Genomic DNA, 20,250 nt, shown 5'->3' on the forward strand with positions numbered 1-20,250 from the left:
TATCCATAAATCACTTCTCCCTTATCTATTCTCTTCTGAAGTCTACAATTTTGTTTCAAATGTATATTAAAATGCATAGAGTATTTTAACAAAAAAACACCAAGAACAAAAATAGCTTTTCATAAAGTCTGTTTCACTCAGCATGTCAGGGCCAATCAAATTGAAACAACTGTCTACTTTGTGTTGTCATTTACCCCTGCAAAAAAAAATAAAATAAAATAAAAGGGAAAGAAAGAAAGAAAATGAAAAAAAATACTTAGAATGGTTCTTAGCCAGGAGCATTTTATCCTTTATTCATCAGTGGTAAATGAGTCAGATATGAGTTGGCCAGAAAAAGAGCTGCTTTACCCAAAATCTGAGTTTAAAATGAGTCATCTCACTCCAAACACCAATATATCCTCCAACATAACTGGCAAGAGTTTCCTACAAAGAGACTCTCCTGCTATTGCTCTCTTCATCTGGGAGCCTGATTCTACACAGCTGAAGTCAGTGGGATCTTTACCATGGATTCAGTGAAGCAGGATTGAGTCCTTAGGATGCCCCTCCTAGAAGCACAGCAAAGAAGCTGTAGGCCAGATGCCTGTGTACGTGGAGGGAGGAAGGGAGGGGATTTAAGCCACCTTTGCGTCCTCTCCGGTTGCTCTGAGCTGTGGAAAGGCTCTTAGCATAACTTATACAGTTCTGGGGGCCTGTCTAAGTTACAGCACCCTCCCTAGACTGTCATGTGGACTGCAGCACTGTGTGCTTTGGCCCTACCTTCAACATGACCTGGCATACCCTGTGTACCAGGGCTTGCCAGGGGATCCTCCGATGGCAGCCTTACAGTTCTCATCTTTAGTGCCAGTTTCAGTGCAATGCTCACTCAGCTGAAACCAGAGCTTAGAGGGGCCCTCTACATCTGCCATAAACGTCCTGGAGCAGGGGTGAGGCTCTCTTACTTGGTCTGTAATTGTTATATGTGTTACTATCCTGTATGGGTCTGTCTCACTGCAGTGCTCCTTCAGTTTTATGCTGCTGTACTTCACAGAACTTAAGGGAGTTAAGATGGGGTAAAATTGGAGTAATGCAGTGGTAAATCAGGCCCTTTGTTTCTAATACTGCTTTAGAGTTCCTCCATGCCTGTGCTAAGCACACACAGTTCCTCTCAGGAGGTTCCCAGCATCTCAAAGAAAGCAGGCCCTAGAAAGCAGATTTTAGAAGTAACTATTTTTGTTTGTCTCTGTTAACAGGAAGGTGCGGGTGGGGGGGGGAGAAGGAAACATGGTGGCCAAAGCTACTGGAGAGCCTGGCTATCAGTTTGGTCCAACAGGACAGGTCCAAAGGTGCCCCTGTCATTCACTTATGGAAAGGCTGGTTTTGAGTGACCACTGTCCAGGTTATGAATGTGGTAGTGTAATCAGCAATGTAGGCATGCAAAGGTTTTATTGTGCTGCTGAAAAACCTCTGCAGCACCACAAACGATATTTCAAGTGGAGCCATTTTTCCACAGAACAATTCATGACAGATTCATTCCTATTACCGTCCAGAACTGATGAAGTGTAGTGAACCTGGCAGCCAAATGAATTCCATTTGTATACATATCAGTACATCCGTTTTTCTCACACTCCCTTCAGCTGCACTCTCAATTCATTCCATGTCAAGAAGGGGTAGAAATTGCCACAGGTTATCAGTAGTCAGGTGATATATTTACATAGCATTAAGAATATACGTTGTTCGCAGAAGTACTGCTTTATTGAAGTGATTATAGAATCAATTACTGTGAAGTAGCTATAGTTTTAGATTAATATAGGTTTATAACATGACTTTTAATTACTGATTATTCTAACCTATGTAATTTTATATGCAAAATTAATTACATTTTATTTAAGAGAGCCTAAAACTTGGCTTTATTTCATCATATTAATTAGTTACCAAACTCTAAATTATAGTCCCTTTACATTAGCCCCTCACTCATATGTGGAAAAGGTTTTTACATCCTTGGCTAACAAACGAGAGCACTAATTACCACACACTTAGATTATAAACATTTGGGTTCATTCCTTAGCTGAGGGTTAATTGACAATGTTGTGGATCAAAAATAAGATCACTCATATGGACCAACTGTCTGTCACTGAAAGAAAAAAATGGTTCCTTCCTATGCATTTATGTATTTGTAATAATAATAACAACAATAATCATAAAAAGAAAAGGAGGACTTGTGGCACCTTAGAGACTAACCAATTTATTTGAGCATAAGCTTTCGTGAGCTACAGCTCACTTCATCGGACGCATTCTCTAAGGTGCCACAAGTACTCCTTTTCTTTTTGCGAATACAGACTTACACGGCTGCTACTCTGAAACAATAATCATAATCTATTATTCAAGTGCAGATCACTAGATCTGTGTCTTTGAGTCACAGCTGCTTACTTTACTGAAAAACCCAAGTTTTTACTCTTGTGAGAGCCGATACAACTACAGAAGATTCTACAATATTCTGCTGAGTTCTATAGTTATCCCCCTTGTGCATCATCAGTAAAATTGTCAGCTGAATTCAGATTAAAACAGCCAGTGCAGGTTTTGAAGGGACTAGAACCTTACCACTCAGCCCACAGGCAGCAACTGCCAGTACATTCACATAAGTCATGGATCCATTGGCTACACTCCCACTGCTCCTTTGGCCCACCCACAACTGTCTCCTCCCTTCGATGCTCCTGTGGAGAGAGCTGTCATGGAGCACAGCTTCACAGTGCACAGGGAGCTGAGGAGTCCCCTTGTAGGGCCTCCCTATCTCCTGCCCCTTTTTCCTCTTGTCCAGTGGAATCAGAAGGTTCCACTGCATTTTTGGGTCTCCACTGCAGAGAGGCCAGGCACGTTTGGCAGTGAAGGAGAATAAATAGGAAACTCCATAATGTAATTTTTATAAAGCGACATTTCTGACTCCAACAATTCCTTAAAGAAACATTGTACTGCATATGGCCCTATTCAATAGACATCAGTGCTTCATTTTGAAATACAGTATTGACAAAAGCGCATTGGCAGTTATTGTTCCATTTTATAGAATTGTTACATTCACATCCAAGTCGGTCTTACTGGATCAGTGTGAAATGTCAGCTGACAGGAAGGGAAAATCAGCACTCTTTATTTGATGACCTATCTTCATCGTGGTACACTAAATACAGTTGGCCTGATTCTCCACCGTCTTACTCCAGTTTTACATCATGTCATACACTGAATTCAGTGGAATTACATTAGTGTAAAACTGAAGTAACACAGTGGTGATTTCAGTCTATCATGACTAAGTCTGTCTGAAAGCAGTTTAAATGTATTTTTATAAAGTCAAATCTAAAATAGGTCTGAATGGCCTCTCAGGAGAAGACCATGATCAACTATGCTTTGGCAATTCATGATTTTTTCACATCAGTATTTTGCTTTTTAATTTAGTTTTTGAGGGGGGAAGGGGGGAATTTAGTAACTGTGGATCTTAATAAATATTTATACACACATTTTCAAAGGTGATTCCCTCATATAGGGTGACTCTGTTTTTTGGATGCCCAACTCAATATACTTTCCTAATGGTCTCAAGCTGGGGAGTCAAAACCCAAAGCACCCAAAATTATCAAATGCTTTTCAAAATCTGGGTTCTGGTTCTTACAACACCAGGGTACAAAATTTTGCCATCTGGGTTTCCAACAATGTCCACTTACCTGTTGCCTTCCCGAGAAAAAGACTGTTCAGCACCCACTGACAGTGAGGCCATCGCAGAGACAGTCTCCGTCTCCTCTCTCTCTTGTTTCTGAGTCTCAGCCAGAGCACAACCCACTAGCACAGGATACGGCTTCACTGACTTCCAGTACTTGCCTACAAAAAAAAAAAACCCCACACATAATAATTTATGGGAATTTTAGCTAGCATGGTGGTATAAGCACAGTAATCACTTCGGTCCAGCGCAGAGTGATTATAAGTTAAAATCTGTACTGTAAGCAGTTGTAATTGGGATTTCAAGCTGCCACGGATCTAAGAATGCCAAATTGGAAAGTGCTCTCATTCCAAGGACTGTGTCACACCCTTCCCCAGAAGGTAATAAACTAAAGGAGTAACACACAGCCTAACGAACTCATATTATCAGTCAGACTGTTGGCTATATCTATGGTAGGAGAAGGAAGTTCAGAGCAGATAGGTATGATAGTGCCGGGCAATAGGTGCATTTGCAACAAATGGGAATAGAAAAAGGAAAATAATTGTACAAAATGCTCACATAGCACTGACTTGAGGGGGTGGGGGGTGGAGTCATGAATGCCAGCATGGCCTGCAGTTATGTTGCCAGAACAATCAGGTTTGTTAGTCCTGGATGTTCTTTCTCGTCCAACCTCAGGGTGTGTACTAGAACAATAATTTATTTAAAACATTCATATATGCACTGGCTTTTGTTGGAATGCTACTAGGTATTATAAGAAAGACATTTTTCTGGTTTTGGGGGTAAAAACACACCAGTGGAATAAAAGTGTGAGAGAGTAGTCAGCCTTCTGCCTGCAACAAAAAAGACTTTGAAAAACTTCCCAAGTGAAGCAAAAAATAAAGTGTAGGTGAGTAGGAATGAAAAATAATCACTCAGTAATATGCTATTCAAGAACTGGGGTCAATTAGTGGTAACCAGGTGAACAACTTAAAACTTGCATACATATTCCTCATAGTATAATAATCCATAGAATTCTTACTAAATTCCAGGTGCATGCCACCTGGAAAGTAGGAGCTGGAAGGGGGCTGGAAGGGAGTTTGGGACCAGCACTTATCCAGTGGTTAGCAAGAGGCTTCCAGCCGCTGGGCCAGCGGCAGGGTCAGAGCACTTATTTGGGAATTAGTGGAAGGGTTTCAACAGCTGTGACAGAGGGGGGCTCAAGTAGGGGAACTTTTCCAAGGACTAGGAGGAAGATTTTGGCAGTTGGGAGGTGGGTTGGGTCAAGGTGCTTAGCTGTGGGATAGCTGGAGGGTTTCAACAACTGGCAGACAGGGCCAATTGTACTACTGTGTATTCTGGACTGAGTGTTAAAAATTCCTTCTTTGATAACATGGCATATAACACCATTCCAGGCTTTTCAAAAGATGAGTGTTTTTAGTCAAATGAGACAGCAGCAGTCAATCAAGATAGCAATAACCTTATTTAAAATATACTCAAAAGATGAAAGCATGAGTCAATCTCCATGATCGATAGGCAGCATGGAAGACGGGTGTTCCTTTGAACCCTAGTACTGTGCATGTTTGAATAGTTAGCAGGATCTTTAAATAATAGGGATGGGGGGGGGAATAAAATCTAAAGTGTATTAAGTATACTACAAAGTTAAGATTAAGTGTTAGAAGCTGGATTTTCCTCCAGACACATGAGAGCCATGGCTAAAAAACTATGCACATAACACTAAACCAAATGGCTGCGGCCTGGCAAATTCTATAAAAACAAGACAAAAATATTCTATGGAGACCATATTCTCTAGTCTTTAAAATAAAAAAAAATAAAAAAGTTATTTAGGCATTCCCCAATGTTCTCACAGCAGTTATATGTAAAATCAGACTGTGCAATATACACGGGATAATTTATGGGCTAAATGTTCACAAGTGGGCAGGGTTTTTGTTGCAGAAACAGATGTGCAAGAAAATCAGATCTGTTGGCATGGGAATAATACACAGTTTTGCCCGTAAAAGAAATGAACCCATGTTCACTGCTGGAGTTTTCAAGGGCTCCTATTCATAAAATAAAATAGTAGTAACTAGCCACTACTGTGCTGCTCTCCTGCAGCAACAATAAAACAGCATCGGAGAGGACTGCTACATCAAATACACGCCCCCCCCACACACACACACAGAGCAGCTGCCCCCTGCCCCTGACTTTCTTCTAACACTGAAACTAACAACCAAATTCAAGCATATCTGTTAGCACTGAGTATCCATTTTACCTTCCACCCCCTGTAATCATTCATTACCCTCTCCCCTTCCCTTTCCCTACACTCAATTAACATTATGAGAGGGGGTTTGGAGGTGGAGGGGAATTGCAGAGCAGGGACAGGAAGCAGGTGGCAGTATCCAGGTAGTGGTCATCGCATCTAGGTATTGATATCTGGGGGATGGAATGAGCAGTGTTTGGGGAGGCACTTCTGAAGTAGTCCCCATTAGGGACAGCATCCAGTTAGCAGAGGGTACACTAAACAGGCTCATGGACTAAGTGCTCCCTGATAACTTACAAGAAAATATGAGATAAATTTCTTAAAAACACAAAGCTGTATCCTATGCCAAGATGACTCTCTTTGGAAAATGAGACCTGTAGGATTGTTTTTATAACAATGGGATGACCAACACTGTGCACAAAAGGCATGTGTAATTTATCACCTATTTTTCATGCACAACTACAAGTGAATGTACAAATTGGGCCTTTGTGTATTTTTGACTACCTGATTTGCATGAACAGTCTCAGCAATTGTATTTGCATAGTGGAGGCAATTGCACAACTACTTTTGCTAGCAGCCCAAATCAGTATTAAAATCCAGCTCTGTCTGAAACAAAAGCACCAGGGACAAACAGCTCACAACTGACATTTTCACTTTCCAAGGCAGAAATGTGAAATCCCCCTAATCTTGTTATATTTTCTAATAAGAACATTTGGGAGTTTATGAAGTGGAATGAAGTGGGTTGCTGGTCCCATACATGCCCAGCTTGTGGCATAGATTACTTCTAAGAATAAACTATGAAACCATATAAGTAATCTAGGTATGCTTTTGTTTGATGTATGAAAAAGTGCTCAAGTCTCCAATAAGGCAATGGGAACATTTCCCATTCACAAAGGAAATAGTAACAGTGAATGTTTATATCATGTAGTTTGGTTACAGACATTTCAAACTTCCTTTAAGTATGTGGGAATGTTGTATGTGGCTTAGGATGACATTTTCCATGTATAAAGAGCTCGGTTCCGGGGTGGTGCCTAAGCGAGTGAGAACAACTTATTTAGAAATACATATTGTATGGTTGTGGGGAATACTACTTCCAGTTGTATCGTATTCCCATAAATACATGATACCATTGTCACAAACAAAGAAGTTTATACAAATTCCATTCTACTTAGAAACAATTTGGGTTTTCTCTTTGTCTGATCTAAAATCTGCAATTTCCAGCCTGTTTTTGAAACAGAGATGGAGCAAAGGCAATCCTTGGACTAAAACACTCATCAGAGGTCGTAACATTTAAATACTTGACATCAGAGCTGTATCACAGAAACATAAGCATTAAGTAATGCACATGCCAAAGCAGAATTTGTCAGTATTTTGTCCTGTCTAGTTTTAAATGTTATATGTGATGGATTTCCCCAGGTTATAATTCTACAGTTTAACACATTTCACCCCCAAAAGTTGTCCCTGATATTCAGCCTATATTTTCCTTCTTTTAATTTCATCCAGTTGTTCCTACTGAACTAACTCCCCCATGTAAAATTCATATTAGTTCCTCTCCATCACTAGTGTTTACTCCTTTCAAATATGAGTAGACTGTTATATCCTCTCAGTCATCTCTTAGCCAAATTATGCAGATTTGGTTCTTTTAAGTCAATTCCTCCAATCACTTCCATATTAATATGGCTCTTCTCTGAACTCTCTCCATTTTGTCAAGATTTTTCTGGTTATAAATTGTACAGAACTAAATGCAAGATTCAGGTCACATCAGAGATCTATAGAAAAAGACTATTGCCTTTGTGCTCTGTGATGAATATGGCACCTAAGTTGCTGTGATATTTTTGCTGCCATATTACCTTGTACATGCATGTCTCATTTTTGTCCACTATCATCTCTAGGTCTCTTTCAGCATAACCGCATTCCAGATTTCTCTTTCCATTCAACTGTTTTCTTTTTCTCAAATATTTTTTCTCTCAAATTGAATTGTGTTTTGTTATTTTTTGTCTAGGTTTCTCATCTCTCTTGCTCTCTATGTATTATTTCTCTGCCCTCATTAGCATTTGCAGCTTACCCAGTTTTGTATGGTATGTGATTTTCATTAACAAGCTGCTTACTGTCTCCTCCAGATCGTTAGCAGAAGATATTAAAGAAGATTGAACCTAGCAGCAGCTCCTGCAGTTCTCCACTACACATATCTCCTCAAACCTGACACTGACATTTATCCTGAAGTCCTGAAGAAAGCTGATTTAACGGCGACATTCATTTACCTGAGTGCATAAGTGGGAGCAGGGTAAACTTATCAGTTATGTCGCTTCACACGAGTTTTCCAGTGTCTCTTCACACGTGAAGAAATATATAAAGAACTAACCAATAATTCTGTATTATGCACATTTTAAAATATGGTGAATCTGCTTTTTTTTATTCACCTAATACTAGCAGAACATCTGGTACTCAAACCAAATCTAAATCTAAATGGCACCAGAGGGTGATGAGAAAGAACTGGCAAATGATAGGTAGGAAACAGGAAGTCTCCCCCACCCACCCACTTAGCATGGCTTGAGGTAGCACATGGTGGCAAGTGGAGGAAGGTCTCTATAGCTGAGTTGAGGCAACTGGGAGCAGGGCAAGTTAGGAAGGAGCAGGTGGAAAACTTAGCAACAAAAACTGGGTGGCAGTAGAGGGCCACAGAGAGTTTATGTGGGGAAGGTTCAGGACTGGTGTGGAGATGCATAAGTAATATGCATAGAGAAGGGGTGGTGGGAGGGAAGCACTGAATATTTTCCATGACTATCCCATGTGGCAGCAGCCATTTTAAATATCCGGATGTACTGTAGTTTTAAACTCACGTCCATCTCAACATGAATACACTGAAAAGATATTTGTCTACAAATTGAATCCAAAGAGACAATGTCATATCCCTAATATACCCACCATATATCTACACACACATATTTCTCTCACTGGATTGCAAGACTAAAATGCTTGAAATGAGAGTTGTGCAAATGAAAGATTTTCAACTATATGGGAATAGGAACACTTTGATTAACGTTAACAACTCAGCATTTTAAGTGTTAAATCATCAATGAAACAAAAGATGTGCCAAAGAAACAAGAGCACAAGCATACATGTGATAAACATATATCGTGAATATGCTCAGATATCATATTTTTGCTTAGTCTTTACTCTGTAGCAAAAGTTTAATCAGTTTTCTCTGACATTAATTAATAATGAGAAAAAACACTGAAACATACTTTGAATTTCAGTGGTCTTTTGTAAAGAAGCCATTGCATTCATATTAGGGGTTTGGTGCAGCATATCTTCTGGGAGAGGCTCCAGCTGCAAGAATAGAACAGAATAATATGAGCAGAATATTATGAATTTACTATAAGACACATGGAAATAAACCAAACTGAAACAGCCTAATCCTCAAGAGAAGCTCAGCCCAAGAACTAGTTAATATTTTGTTGGTATCGCTTCTAAAAGTATAGCCACAATTTTGTTTTTTGTTTTTCAGCCATGTAATTGAATTCCAAGGGGCTTTTCTATTGGCTGCAAGACTAATCTATGGAGTCTCTGAAGCAGGTGCATGTCTGTGTATTATTCATTAAAAAAAATGTTAGTTATTTGTGTAATTTTTGTAGGTTCTTCACAAACCAAATTCCATTGCGTCTGTATGTGCAGCTGGGCACTCCAAACAAAACCTTGCTGAAGCCGCATTGGGACTAAAGTGTGCACTCTATTATCTTTATTTTTCTAGTGTTATTACATCTAACCATCTTACACATTTCAACATTTTACAGTGGAAAACTATAAAACACAGCTGCTTTTAGTAGTCTTGCGTTAATTTCAAGTAAAATAGTAGACAAAATGCTTAAGCATATCAACAATAAAAGTCATATAAATTTTATTTGGGCTCCGCTGTACTTTTAACTGGCTACATTTACTTTCAATACCCTTTAGTTTGTTTATGTGTTTGAGTGTGCACATGCATGAAACAAAATGCCAACACTTATATGTTGTTTTCCCTATAATTCCATTTTCAATGGCACTAACTATTCTGAAAGGAGAGCTAGTGCGGTGGTTAGGGGCCTAACCAAAGCCTTTATAAACCTGGGTTCAAGTCCCCCATAAACCAACAGATTTCCTGTATGACCTTAAGCAAATCACTTAGTGTCTTGCTGCCTTGGTTCCCCATCTGTAAAATGGGAATAATAGTACTGCTCTATTTCATACTGAAATGGTAGCTAAAAAGTACCTTGGATAGAGAACCTAATATATCAGACATGAATGGATCCTAAATTAAACACTGGGACTTGTGAAATATCAACATGTCATGATATTGAGCACTGACATGATGACATTGTATCATGATGCATGATGATATATCATCACAAGAGCTAAGCAAAAAAGGCAAATCATGTTCCACGTACATTCCTTTCAATTTTTAAATGAATTCAGCTGTGCTTATGCCCCTTTCTGTATACCTTCCATTCTACACATATTAGGGCAATTAAGTTTTACTGGCACAAATACTCACAGCCATCTGTGTGAGTTCTCATGGAAATAGCAGCTGAAATTTGTACACATAGATATTGATGGCAGAAGTATTTGCATACCCATACAGTCAAAGGGCTGGAATAACATCATGTGAGTCATCTGCCCAATCATGACTAAGAAACTAGCTCTTCTTTTGAATATTTGTAAACTAAGTAAACAAATTCAAAAATATATTTGTTGAATAAATCTGTATGATGAATACTCTGGAGAGAATTTCAAACTTATATGGATATTCCGTGGGCAGAAAAAGAGGCAAAATTGTCTCACTTATTCATTGTCAATGATTAGATCAGCTCTAGTCATTAAGTCAAGGAGGTTAGCCTGGATTATAAAGAGGTGACAAACTAAGCAAATTTACCCAAAGTCTCAGAATTGCTGGGATTCAGGTAAAATGATCAGCAGAGAAATATTTTAATGCTGATGAAATTCCAATTATCATCAGGCTTTTGGGTTAATTCTCATGAGATGAATGGTGCTATTCATACTTCTTGTTTTTATCTGCCTATAGTCCTGCATGGGGAATCTACCTGGAAGATTTTCTTTGAAACCATAAGAATTAGCAACATAATTTATATTAAGGTAATATAAATGTTTAAATTCTCTGGAATTCAACAGGACTGCCAGAAAAAGGATGGTACAAATATCAGCCTATACTAACTCCAAAAAACCACTGAGGATGCCAGATTGTAATGGTGGATTGCCGCTATTTTAACTGATGCATTAAGACATGCCAATCCAGCTTTAGGATTAGAGCTAGTTGAATAATAAAAATCAAAGTAAGTGATATATTTGAAATTAACAAGTCAACTTTGCTTCAGTGGTCTTCATAGGTCCTAGTATTCGCTTATTTGCAAGCACTTGGATGAAAGCTGAGGATATGTGAAAATGTTCACAAATCACTAATTTCACAAATTTTAGCACAAGTGATTATTCATCTGAAAATTCATACCGGAAATCAGGTGTTTGTTAATAACTATTATTCATTTCTGTCATACATTATTCTCTATTTAAAATGTTTCAGGCATCCAACCAAGAAGCAGAAAAAATACTATGGGCCCAATGCTCAGGACCAGCTGGGCTGAGCTCAGCACAGGTCCACAGGCAGGAGAACAAAGGTGGCTTAAAGCCACATTCTTACATTCTTCCAATCCTTATGGCTACTGGGACCCAATTTAGCTTCTGGAGTAAGTTAGAACAGAGTCAAGGCTACGCTAACCTGCACCTCTGGGAGCCATCGCACAGGCCGTGGGATTGTCATAGTGCAAGATGCTCCAGCTGTGCCTTGCTCCATCTTCAACATACCCTTCCTGTCCCCCTGCACACTCCTTCTCTTGGACAGGAGCTGGTGATGCAGCCATAGCTATTGTAGCTCTATGCCAACCAGTGTTTCTCCTAATCAAAGGGAATCTCGTCCATAAATTGGTTGGACTGGGGTCCAATGACATGGCCTTGTGTTATTTAGGAGGCCAATCACACACCTTAATTAGCCAGCAACGAACAATTAAAGTGACGAGTTCACAAATAACTCATAGGCTAACTCATCTAAAATGTCTGATCAATACTTATGAATACCAAATACATGCACAAAAATCAGGTTAGGTTCATGAATCAACCACAGACAGAAAAAAGGGCCAAATTCGCAATCATTATTATGCAAGATGAACATTTTGGTCAGCTCTTGTAACAGACCAGTATCTGACATGGATTTTCAGTGTTTGTTATCTAAACTTCTTCCCCACCCCACCCAAAAAATAAATTAAAAAAAAAAACCCTCCCTGTAACTATTCCAGCTTGGTTTCAACTGTAGAAATGTGCTCTGTCTCCATATTCTTTGCAGTAGCCAAGCAGAATGCTGGATCCTGTTCCATATCAATAAAACCACATCAGACTCCAGACATAAGTTCATTATATTGTATACCCTGTTCAACCCTGATGCACTATTGTTACAAAAACACTGTAAAAATAAAGACAGTGGATTATTACAGCTATTTCTATACTCCTTTGGAACATGGCCTTCTGCATCAGGGAGAATAATTTCAGTTGGCAGTGATCCACTTTTTGGATATAGCTACATAGACATAGGGGTGTCCCTGGAAAATATCAGGACACAGACCCAACAGTGAACAAAAGAAATCACTCTACACCTGACAGTCATAGCACCATCACCTTCACTCCTACACTTCTTGGCATTCAAATCATGCAGTTTATTAGAACTGGAGCCGAAGAGAATAGAAGTCGTAAAGAGCACTGGAAATATATTTGCAGAACAGAATCTTTCAGAGAGGAATGACTCAGGTCAGTGCAGGACCAACAAAGTCACTTAAGGGGGAGCTTGGATCATTTACAGAAGGCAAAATTTTCAAAGGGTTTGCACCACTAAACTGGGCTTTTTTGTGCCCAAGGGAACGTAATGGAATGTGTGTCCAATAAACATTTTCAAAGGAAAAAAGCAACTTGTGCACCACATACTTTGGGTAGTCAAAAGTTGCCATAACTGAATTGTGTCCTATCAGCAAGTGGCATAAAAATACACCGCCTATCAAATTTTCACATGCTTGGAAGGTGGCGTAAGTGATGGTAAGGGTGTAAGCAGTTTGTCAGAATTTGAGACAACTGTCATCTGCACTGGATGAGCAGCCCAGACTTGGTACCTGACTGCACTGCCTCCTTAGCCCTGCCATGTTTTAAGGAGTAGAAGCTAGATTTATTCATGGGTGTTGGTGAATTTGTTTAGAGAAAAAATGACACCCAGGAACATTTTAGGCAATCTCAGGCTTAAAGCAAGGGTTCTGGAGAAGGAGATGGTGATGGTAATAGATACGGGGTCCACAGATCCCATGGATGCCTGAGAGTCAACCATACACTTCAAAGTGGGTCTACAGGCCATGGGGGGTTTATAGATTTACTGGAGACGGGATTTTTCTTTAGTACAGGTTTGACTTGATAACCATTTTACAGCTCTGTGAAGTGGAGCCAGAAGGGTATGTGGAGTCTCACACACATAGGAGCCATGACTGAGGTGGTCAAAGTGGCAAAGAGTCCTGTGGCACCTTATAGACTAACAGATGTATTGGAGCATAAGCTTTCGTGGGTGAATACCCACTTCTTCAGATGCATGTACTCTACATGCATGTACTCTACATGCATCTGACGAAGTGGGTATTCACCCACGGAAGCTTATGCTCCAATACGTCTGTTAGTCTATAAGGTGCCACAGGACTCTTTGCTGTGTTAGTCTATAATGTGCCACAGGACTCTTTGCCGCTTTTACAGATGCAGACTAACCTGGCTACCCCTCTGGTACCTGAGGTGGTCAAAGTCACCATTGTTCTGGGTAAGTCATAATAGCAGGCTGTTTGCTGCTTCCAACTCCATTCAACAGTTCTGTTAGCAATTCCCAGGAGTTTTAGTAATTATATTGACTTCACTAGGGGCAGACCTGACCAACAGTAGGTTCATGAGAAAGATCTTTGACCCAGCACAGCTCCTATTCCATCCTGTGTAGATTTTGACCTCTGACAATATTCCAGTGATCATAATTTTGCACTTTTGATCATTTAGCCCCTAAATATAGGGGAGGTGATAACAGAACTGAGTACAATATCTGCAGTGAGAATAAACACACCTGAAATTCATCCCCTTTCAAATATAGAAAGCTTATACCCACACATTTTTTTTTAAAGTGTGACTCTTAATCTCCCCTGTTTCTTCCTCTAAAATGGCTCAAAGCTTCCATTTGAGGTCCTGTTCCTTATACTACTCTTTATTTGGATACCTTCCTTTGCTTGAACCAGCTTTTTAAATATTAGAAAATCCCTGTTAGGAGCCACGCTATGTAGTAAGTATGTAGACATAAAGCTGTGCCCTGATGATAGCTGTAGGTATCCCCAGGTTGTATCAGAATTGGAACAATGCTGTTCCATCTAGTCTTTCAATCTAGGAGAGATTTCATTTAGGAGTCATATATCCTTCTTGTTTTGAATGTTAGGAATTTTCTGAATATTTCTATATTTTAGGTTTATATAGAACTATTTTTAGGTGGAAATTTTTCAGTGATCCATAACTGTTATGTACAACATGAGTAAATCCATTTTCATTAGGGAGTATATTTTAAAGGTCTTAAGGGTGGTTAGGAACCTAATGCCCAAGGACAGTCAATGGGAGTTAGGCACATAACTCCCATTTGTGCATTGGAAAATCTCTCACTAGTAATATATCAATTTTTAAACCAGTTCCTCTTCAGTCTGCTTGGCCAAGCCATCTCCTGGCTAGCACTGGTCACTTCTGGGACTATAATGTCACCCTATTGGCACATACTTTGCACTATTGTAGACTCCTCCCACAGCCGACTTTTCATTTTTGGGCCCCTTCTCCCAGGTTTATGCCAGCCAGAGTTGACATAAACCTCAGGTGAACCAATGATTGTAACTGTATTAATTACTTGGCAATAATAACAAACTCAAATTAACAATGAAGATATGAGCTGTGACCAGGCTTAACTTTCAATTTAAAGTTGATCTCCGGCAATTTTCACTTATATGTATGCTATTTGGGAAATATTTCCATTTTAGAGAGAGAAGCATTTACCTATTCTGGCAAATCACACTCCTCTCCCCACCCCTCCTTTTTTTCAATGCCGTGTCTGCATTCTTAGCAGAGCTCTTTGCATAGCTGGCAAGCTTCCCCAGATTCACACCAAATTCTGCAAAAATGGGGAAATGCCAACTTTTCATCATCTGAATGAAAGCTGCAGAGCACTAATTTTCCATTTAAATGGCCACACACACCCAAACCCAAGATCCACTAATTGCAAGAAAGCAGCACAAATTTCACACTTTACAACAACAGTGTCCAGTACAGATTTTTAAATGCACGTGGTAGCCAACCAATCATGATGTTTTGTCAGATTACGCTTCAGAAGAATAATTCAAGCAGGAAGAATATTTACTAGAAGATGTTAAATTTAGCCATTGAAAAATATTTTCCTACTTTGGGCCAAATCCAGCCTTGGCCAGCACAGTAAGAAAGAGCAGACACACTTCCTGGTGTGTCCTCTGCTACAAGGATCCCGCTGAGTGGAATGCACAATGGACTACACTTTGCTGCTCCCTCTGAGCAGGAGGACATCTGGTACTAGTTAGCATTTGCTACAGACTCTGGGACACTTGCTACAGCATACGGGGCTGGCTACTAGATACCTCCCTAAGCCACAGACCATTTCTTCTTGGGGACAAGGTGCATAGGGTACAAGTTAGCACTTGCTCCAGACCATCGGGCTAATAGTTAACCCAGAGACCATTTCTTTTGTGGGACAGGGTTCGTATTGGTTTGACTGTGAGCTATGGGGAGATCCTGTATGGCTGCTTACAATGGGGGTTGGAAAGGTTGTTGTGGAGAGAAGAATTAAGCCTATGACTTCAAACCAAAGTAGTCTGGGGAAAGAAGGTTTAGCAAATCCGTCACTGCACTGATATATTATTAGCCATCACCTACCAGGGCATGGTAATGTAAGGGCCAGAGAGGCTATTCTAGCTCAATGACTGTATTTGAAGCCATGGTGTGGGACCACTTTTACTCCCCAGCCTGGGCATAAGATTCTCACCACTACCACCCTCACAGAGATGCCCAACACCCACTCCAAATACATATATAGTAAAGTAATTCACTTAATCGGTGATGGAAAAATATGGATTAATCCAGGGGTGCCCAACCTACAGCCTGTGGACCATACATGGCACACCAGAGCATTTCATAAGGCCCATGGCCTGCTTCAACACAGTACACTAACAGCTGATTCATCAGTGTTTTGTCCTCATGTTAACATCATTTTAGTTTACACAAGTGTGTATACAGACACTACTGTACATAGAGACAACCTATCTAAATACATACAAAACAAGAGGAACTTAAAATATAAATCGATACAGGTGACTTTAAACCTTATTAAAATATGTAGAATGTGTTTGGCCCACACAAGGTTTGTGCTTGGGTTTGTGTGGCCCTCCTGTGTAATAAGATTGGGCAACACTGAGCTAGTAACGGAAGCCAACAGGGGAAAAGCCACTGTTCACAGAAAATGCGGGAGCTGAATTTTCAGTGTAAGGTATCAACATCTCAACAGCTTCCTGGTTTAAAAGTAATTTCTCTTTTCTAATTAGCTGAAACCATCTTTTCTTTTGTTTTGACAGGTGCCCATGTAATGGATGTGATCTAAAAGCACTAACAGAAGATGTCTAGGACATTTTACAGCAACTTAACCACATCCTTCTTTCTGTACATGCAGGAAGGATTTCACTGTTTTGATTTTGGATTTCAGGGGAATCCAATTGCTTAATCACTTCTCGCCTCTCGGGAAGATTTCCTTCCTAGGAGGCTACCCAGGGTGCTTCTAATTAGCTTTGCATTTAGTTCAGTAAATTGTCCTTAAAAGAAATTCAGGTTTTTCTTTTTGTGTACAAAAATCTGAATGATAAAAACTGAAATCTAGATATATTTATGTCCACAATTATGTCTACATTGTTTAATTTTTGCTTCATTTATTGTCTGTACAAATAAACAACTGCTACGCTAAGTCTTTCTGATTAAAAAAAAATGCCAATGGTGTTTATTTTGTAGAGTTCCATATATGTTTCTGTGGAATTTCCAAAATTAATGGTCACAACACTTCTGTGGAGAAGTTCAAAAGTATTCATCACCCATTGATTGTGCTGATAACTCATTTAAATGTTGAGGTCTTCCAAGAAAAAGAGACCTTCTGAAATGGATTTTTTGGTGAGTCTTCAAAGTCAACATTTGCATGAAGGACTTTCCTTTACCATGCTCAAATTATTTAACAAAGTTAATTCAATAGCATATTATTTCATATTGACCCAACTCATAATTATTAAGGGAAAAGTAAAAGCTATCTTCCTTAACAGATCACTTTCATGAAGGCCACATGTAATTAAAAGCAAGTTTGGGTTTGGGTTTGGAGTTGAGGGATTTCTTTTGGTTTTGTCGTTTTGGGGTGTCAACATGTTTTTCTTGCAGAGAATCAGACACAAATGAGTTAAAGCAAGCATTTCTACTTTGTAAGTCTGTTGTTTCATCTGCATGTCTGACTGGCTCCTCATGAAAGTTGGAAGTTACTGCTAATTTTACGGTTACTCTTTTTGTTAAAAGTTATTCTGCTGATAAGAAGACATACGTAGCAGTGTATTGCTCTACTGACAGGTCCTGGCCAAGAACAACATAGGCAAAGAAAAAAGAATTTAAAAAAACCCTACAAAATGTTTATGAATTCTAATCCTCAGCACATGAATAAATACAACTGACAAACTGCAGAGTACCTTACAAAGGCCTTTCCTGACCTTTCTAATTTGAGTTCAATTGCATGTGCAGTGTTTAGAAGCCAAAGTTGGTCTTGCCAATGTTTTTAAACTACGGTTGCAATACCTATCATTATTTGTAAAAGTGAAGTGCCAGATAATAAGTTATAATTACCCTATTAATCACCTGTAAATAATTGCGTTCAAGGAAGAATGCATCTTCAAATTACAATAATTGGTGACTTAAAGGAACCGATTTTTTCTGTCCTTGACTGGAGGAGACTTTGTAGTTGGCTGTGCAAATCTACAAGTATTCTGTTGAAATGAGGCAGTGTACATCATATATATGCTATGGTCCATATCCTCATCTAGTATTGATTGGCATAACTCCATGGAAGTCGATAGATCTGTGCCAATTTACACAAGGCCCTATATCTATATGCCCTATATCTATATGCCCTTCCTTATCAGCCTACCCATCTCATCAATAACTTTAGTCACAGATTTTCTGTGAGCAGTTTCTTATGGTGGTGATAATGACATAGTTTCTGAATCTTCCATCTCCAAAATTAGCGGGAGCAGTATCTACTCTCTCCTTCCTGTAACATTGTTCAGTTTTGGTTTGGAGATGTGTGTCTGCCTGTTTCCTGCATGTCCCTAGTTAGATTTAATACTTGGAAAATAAGCATGCTTGTATTATAAATCATAATGTAAGTGTACATGGAAGAATATTTCTTGTGTGAGAGGTTTCAAGATCTTAATGTTCATGTCTTTCCTCAAGTGAATTATAATGCACATGCACTCACACTTGTCTTCATCTTCCATTATTAAAAGTCCTTCCTTCATTTATTACGCTATATTTTGCAAACAGATAAACCCATTGAATCACCCAGCCTACTTTATTGGCCTCAGATTACTGGTCTCCCTTAAGTGCCAATAGAGTTAGGTCAATATTTCAGCACACTCACACATAACTCACAGTGAAATACATTTCATGTCTATTTCCAACTGTAGATATTTTTCTGAGAATGCAGAGGGTCAGCAGCTGTAGAAGCAGTAGCAGGGGTGATCCAACATTAAAACAAAACGAGGCCTTTCTCACAAAGAAGCAAAGTCACCAAATGGTCATCGTTGGCTGTAGAGAGTCAGGCCCCTGGCATGGTGGTTGGAGCATAGTTTCATTAGCATTATTTGTCTCCCCACGAGGCTGCAAACCTCAGAGAGATATTACCTTAAATGTGTCCAAGCTAACCACAGCCAAGCATAAATCAGGCTGACACATCTCCAGGCTAAAGCTGGGCAAGATTGCACCATGAGAACATTGTTGTTATGGCTGATTTTGGAGGAGAAGGATTCAGAGGATATGCCACCATCACCACCACAGGAAACTGCAGTGTACAGATATGAAGTTCATGAACGATGGTGTGGGTGAGGATGGGCAGGAGGGCAGGCTGATCAGGAGGGGCAACCAAACCTTATGAATAAGATTTTCAAACAGAGGTGCCTGAAGTCAGGCTTCTAAATTCATATTTCAACACCCAAACATTCAAAAGTGTTGATCATCCATCTCAAAAGGAGACACTGGATGTTCAGCACTTTTGAAAACTTTTCTTTATGGGCCATATCATAGGTCACCCAGCATGGAACTCAAATAGGCCTGAATATTCTGTTATGGCACACCTGTTCCCACAGAACGCAATGGGATGGGGAGAGGAGAGACCTTTCCAGCTACTCCAACCCCAACCAGCAACCCCAACCACCTTCACACAAGGTAGCATTTTTCTTTGCTCACCCCTCCATGGTGGCACTCCCTTAATGTATTAATTCCTACACTGTCCCTGGTGCCTGCAAGGGAGAAGGCTGAGGAACTGTTTGGGCTTGCTCAGAAGAGCTTCTTTGCATTAATTTCCTGTTCCCAAGAAGCTCTATAGTTCCTTTTCCTGGAAGAGGTGCCTTGTACCTTCTGAATCAGTCTACTTGTTCTCAAAACAGGCCATTATGATGCAGAGCTAGCATATGCAGCCTGTTGGGGCATACTATGTTGACATGTAAACTAACTTCAAGACTTGGCATATAGTAAATTTTCCTTAACCTGCAAAGGAAAAAAATTATGAGCTTGTGTCCTTTATTGCTTCTTTGTGATACATAAAGAAAGCCTGAAAGGTTTTGGTTCAAAGTAGGGGGGAAAGGCTTAGGATATGGGGGTTTCCTGCTTGTTTTTAACACTACAAATTCATGTCTTTTCTACTTTGGAAGTTTCTATGGATACTGGAGAATTGATAAAATTGAGACTTCACCAGAGCCAACAGATAGAAAACTGAGCAGCTGAAAGGGGGAAAGGATTTTTAGACAAATTGTTTAACATTGTTTTTTTTTAACATGTATTCAACTCAAATGCTTGAAGAACATTTGAGAGAAAAGATATCTTTGTTAAAGGTTCATTACTATTACCCTTTTGATTTAGGTTTGAGAGCTCCCAA

General features: G+C 39.6%; 1 protein-coding gene and 1 long non-coding RNA gene across 3 annotated transcripts in view; one reads left to right on the top strand and one right to left on the bottom strand.

Moving 5' to 3' along the window:
- LOC311515993 overlaps positions 1-9,445 on the top strand; it is a 63,726-nt gene extending 54,281 nt beyond the window's left edge. For both annotated transcript variants that reach the window (XR_014710286.1, XR_014710287.1), the window contains exons 3-4: positions 8,033-8,196; positions 9,421-9,445. This is a non-coding gene — a long non-coding RNA (uncharacterized lncRNA). The remainder of the gene's footprint in view (positions 1-8,032; positions 8,197-9,420) is intronic.
- HDAC9 (histone deacetylase 9) overlaps positions 1-20,250 on the bottom strand; it is a 703,417-nt gene that overhangs the window by 7,576 nt on the left and 675,591 nt on the right. Inside the window, exons 26-27 of the mRNA XM_084619569.1 lie at positions 9,158-9,242; positions 3,684-3,837 (exon numbers count right to left, since the gene is read on the bottom strand). Of these exons, the coding sequence (XP_084475695.1) occupies positions 3,684-3,837; positions 9,158-9,242 (239 nt within the window). The remainder of the gene's footprint in view (positions 1-3,683; positions 3,838-9,157; positions 9,243-20,250) is intronic.

This window comes from Lepidochelys olivacea (assembly GCF_965140295.1).
Source record: "Lepidochelys olivacea isolate rLepOli2 genome assembly, chromosome: 2".
In the NCBI taxonomy this organism is placed as follows: domain Eukaryota; kingdom Metazoa; phylum Chordata; order Testudines; family Cheloniidae; genus Lepidochelys; species Lepidochelys olivacea.